General features: G+C 27.8%; 1 protein-coding gene across 1 annotated transcript; it reads right to left on the bottom strand.

Annotated features, from left to right (window-relative positions):
• Positions 1–2901: 2901 nt before the first annotated feature.
• Positions 2902–4329, bottom strand: ELE39_003515 (phosphatase 2A regulatory subunit; the record flags this gene model as incomplete). The annotated part of the gene is made up of 1 exon (XM_067346619.1): positions 2902–4329. One exon carries the CDS (start codon positions 4327–4329, stop codon positions 2902–2904), a length of 1428 nt encoding a protein of 475 aa, XP_067200718.1.
• Positions 4330–4529: the final 200 nt, after the last annotated feature.

The raw sequence follows: 4529 nt of genomic DNA, 5'->3' as shown, positions 1-4529 counted from the left end.
ATCAACTTATAGTCAAAAAGTTATTGATTTCTTTCCATTAACCAATTTTAAATGCACTAAGATCCTCAAGTTTGCTTAAATACAACTTCCTTTCTTAATGGTTGATACAAACAACAAATCTTTACTTATATATATATATATATATATATATTTATTTATTTATTTATTTATACTTTTTTTTAACGCTCCCAAAATTAATCTATATAATTATACTTCCTGGAGCTTTCCCGCCATGCACCCCACATGTAAATTATGGTTTAATTTTACTAAATCGAAGTATAAAAAAACAAATTATTTTTGTGAGAAATTTCTAATTTCCTATTTTAAGAAATTTTGCAGCTCAAATTTCGTAATTTTACAATTCCTTGTGTCACTACTTGATTTGTTAAAGGGAATTATGAAGGTTAGAATTGAACGAGTAGAAAGTAGAATTAGGAATTACTAGTTGAAAAGGGAAATTAAATGAAAAGAATAAAAACAAATAAACGTTTATGGAAAATTGCAATAATAACGACAATATTTTGATATATCTATTACATACTTGCAAAATTTTTTTTTACTGGTTTCATTTTTTTTTACTAACTTTCCTGACAAATGGAAAATAGGCATGAGAATCTACAACCAGGGTATAGTAACATATTAAACTGACAAAAATCGAAAAAAAGGCGATCGACATTCTGGTCTTCCCAGGTGGTCCCCCACCCTAGTACTAACCGAACCTTATACCGCTTGACTTCGGAGTTCTGATGGGATCCGGTATATTCGATATAGTATGGCCGATTGCTGAGAGTGACACCAATAGGCATTATTATATCAATATTACAATTATTTCCACTTAAATTACTTTATTCCCTAAGAATTATTTACTTTTATATTCTCAAAGTATAGATAGTGTAAAGAATAATAAATGTACCAAAAAAAATAGAATGAAAAAATTTCCGCTATCATCCCACCTTTAATTTTTTAACTATAATTATAGTTCCAATCTAGGCTTGAAAAAAATTGTACTATTTTTCTATTAATTAATTTAAAAGATTAATTACAGGGACACAACATGTTTATATTACTTATTACCTATGGTGAGTAAGGATCTAAATATTTTTGAGTAATTTTTTAGCCTTTTTGTTGTAATCTTCAAATATTTAAACCTTACAGTTATTTTTTAAAAGACAAATTTTTTATTTCATTCTTTTTAAATATATTATTGGTCTAGCATTATCAGTTAAATCTATACATGTAATACTCGTTTTTACTTGAAATCCTCCAACCACAAGCAACCCGCCTTTTCAAAATTATTGGAAATTTTTCTACGAAAATTAACTGCCTAAAAAAAAAATTATGTAGATGGTGAGCCCGACATTTAATTTATATTTATATAAATAATGGATTTCTTCCATGTTAATCTTATTAAAAAAATTAATTAGAAAAATGTGAATATAATCTCTTTCAATAATTTATTTTAACAATTAAACAATTAATTTTTAATTACAAATGAAAGCTTTAAATTAAAAACAATTTAAAAAGAGGCGATCGACATTCTGGTCTTCCCAGGTGGTCCCCCACCCTAGTACTAACCGAACCTTATACCGCTTGACTTCGGAGTTCTGATGGGATCCGGTATATTCGATATAGTATGGCCGATTGCTGTGAGCAACTCCAGTAGACATTATTATATCAATTTTGTAATTATTTTTCCACGAATAAATTCGTTCCTTATTCACTGATTAAGCAGATAATACGAGAATATATAATCACTTCAAATTATATAACATGTTGTACAGTTGTTACTAAACTGAGCACAAATTAGGTAGATTTATCGTATGAATATAGAAATGTTTTAATGGAAATATATGGTTTCAGTATCAGCATTTAAAATAAACTAAAAAATAAATGTAAACGGTGAGTCAAATTTTGAGGTAAATGAAAAGAAAAATCCGAATTGCAGCAATTCATGCAGCACAGCACAACTTAAGTAGAATTTCTGCCCAAGAGTCGATCATTTACTTCAACATCTTTAAATTCTTAGTAGCAATTTTTCTTTTTTCACCCAATCTAATATATAGTTTTGTTCAACAAATTACGTAACTAAGTTATATTAAATCAAATAGCCCGGATTTCCCGCCAAAGTTTTTAGCGTATTATTATTAAATTTATTAATACATAACATTTCAATTGTATACAAATTAATAAATAATTAAACAAAACTTTTTTTTTGCAATTATTCATAATTTTAAGAGAAAAATAAGAATATAAAGCCAGTATTGAAAAAAGATATTCAAGTGGTTTTTGTCTAAAAAGTTAACATTCAAATATACAGAAATAAAAATATATACATATTCATATATTTTTTTGCATTATTAAAGTATATAAAAGATAAATATTGCAACATTGTAACAAAACAATGTCAGGAAAAATTAGACAAGGATTTGAGTGGTCATTAGTATTAATTCTCCTATTAGCTGTTTTCATCTCCTATGATCAATACTTTTTTGCAGCTTCAATAGGATTGGGTGTTGCAGTTTTTGTGCTAATAACAGATTACTTATTTTTAGATTCAAATCAATTTATATTTGATCCATTTTACAATAACTGGATACAAAGAGTCAATAACTAATGGAAACAATGGAGTAAATAGGAGGAGAAGAAGTAGTGGAGAAAAAAAAAGGTTATTAGTGTTAATAGTAAGAATTTTACTGTTTATTTTTCAAGAGAAACGATAGAACTATATATACATTATCATTTTATAGTAGGCATTTAAAGCAATACTAGAAGCAATAATTTCTTTTTTCTTTTAAAATTCTTTTCCCTGGTATTACGTATTGATTTGCATGCATGTATGCATGCAAATAGAGCTTGCAAAATGCTAAATCTGAGTATATTACTCCCAAATTACCAATATTACTAATATTTATTGTGTTTTTCTTTTCCCTCTGTATTTTCATCATTTCTTGAGTCTTGGATAATCTGATATTGATATTGGCAATGTAATTCCCAAGGAGAAAGAGATTTACAACCTAGTTTAGGAAAAATCATTGCTTGTATTGAATTTAGCTCCGCATCCATAAACATTGAAGTAAGGCACTTTTTTGTATTTACCAAAACATTGAAAAAATGGCCTGCAACCAATTTATTTCTAAGAAAATCATCCAATCTATACCTTCCGTGTATGCCTGGCATAAGTAAATCATTCATCATGCAAGAAATGTTATTCAATTCCGGAACAAAATAGTTCAAAACATTACATCTGTTCTTCTGCTCTCTAAAAAAGTGCTCAATTTCATTGGAACTTATCCAGCCGTCACAATCGAAATCAATTATCTCAAACCAATATCTAATACTTCTTTCTGTTGTCTTATCTTCATCACTAATATAGAAGTAGATGAAATCATGATAGCTCATCTTTCGATTCCGGTTCAATTCATCCTCAAATAGCTCCTTTTTTTGATTTATATTACATTCCCAAATTCTTGTCAAAGCATTCACAGTTAATGATCCAAAATCATGTTTCTTAAACTCTTCCAATGTTAAATAGTGATCTTCATCACTATCTAACTCAACAAAACGGCTATACAAAACATAAAAGTGCTGGTAGTTAAAGTAATTGATTAAGTCATCAAATGATTCATTTCCCTTCATATTTATTAGTATATCCACCAAATCGGTGTTTTTAAAATCTTTAAATCTTAATTTTCGCAATTCTAATATATCCAACTCGTAATATATCCTAGAAATTATTGTTTCAATATACAGCTCCTTAAATATTTCATCTTCTACTAAAAACTTTAATGCTTTGTGTCTATTCACTATTTCATCCAATAAAGGCTTAAACCCAAAAGGACTTATATAATCTTTGGATCTTGATAACTTTGACAGCAATTTAAAGTAATTCAAAACACCATCACTTTGAACCATATTTAATTTCTTGCAAACCAGATCTTCCACCTTATTATACTCTATCTGAATGGAGAATTTGTCATTCAAATAAGCTTCTGGAGCTAAATATTTCCAGTTTTTTTCATCATTCATTATCTTATACAAAGTTCCAGAACAAAGCTTATTCATTCCAAATAATCCTTCTACTATTTGGAGTTCCCATTCATCATAATTAATGCAATCATTCTCCTTTCCCCGAAATATCTCCCTTAATTTATCCACTATATCTTCATTTTCTGGCTGTTTTAAAACAAATGATGGCTTTTTCTTGGTATTATTAATTAAATTTATACTGTAATTTCCAAATTTTGCATTCTCATCATTGACGGAAATACTAATTTTGCTCGATAAAAACTCAAAAAATAAGCACTGGATATCTTTCTCAAGTAGCGTCATTATTATAGAGCTATTTTTAGTTTATTCATTCTAGCTATACTACTTTGTGTATTATTCTATTATTTGCTCAAGCTTGATCTTGGTGATTTGATTGTACAATGTTAAATACAACCACCTAAGCCCACACTAAAACAGTTCTTCGTAACTAACCTTATCCTATTTAATGTTTCCAGTTCAATATATATATACATATATATATA

The sequence above is a fragment of the Cryptosporidium sp. chipmunk genotype I genome (assembly GCF_004936735.1).
Source record: "Cryptosporidium sp. chipmunk genotype I strain 37763 chromosome Unknown contig_67, whole genome shotgun sequence".
In the NCBI taxonomy this organism is placed as follows: Eukaryota; Apicomplexa; class Conoidasida; order Eucoccidiorida; family Cryptosporidiidae; genus Cryptosporidium; species Cryptosporidium sp. chipmunk genotype I.
The sequence above is the reverse complement of the archived record's forward strand: the minus strand, read 5'-3'. Positions and strand labels throughout refer to the sequence as shown.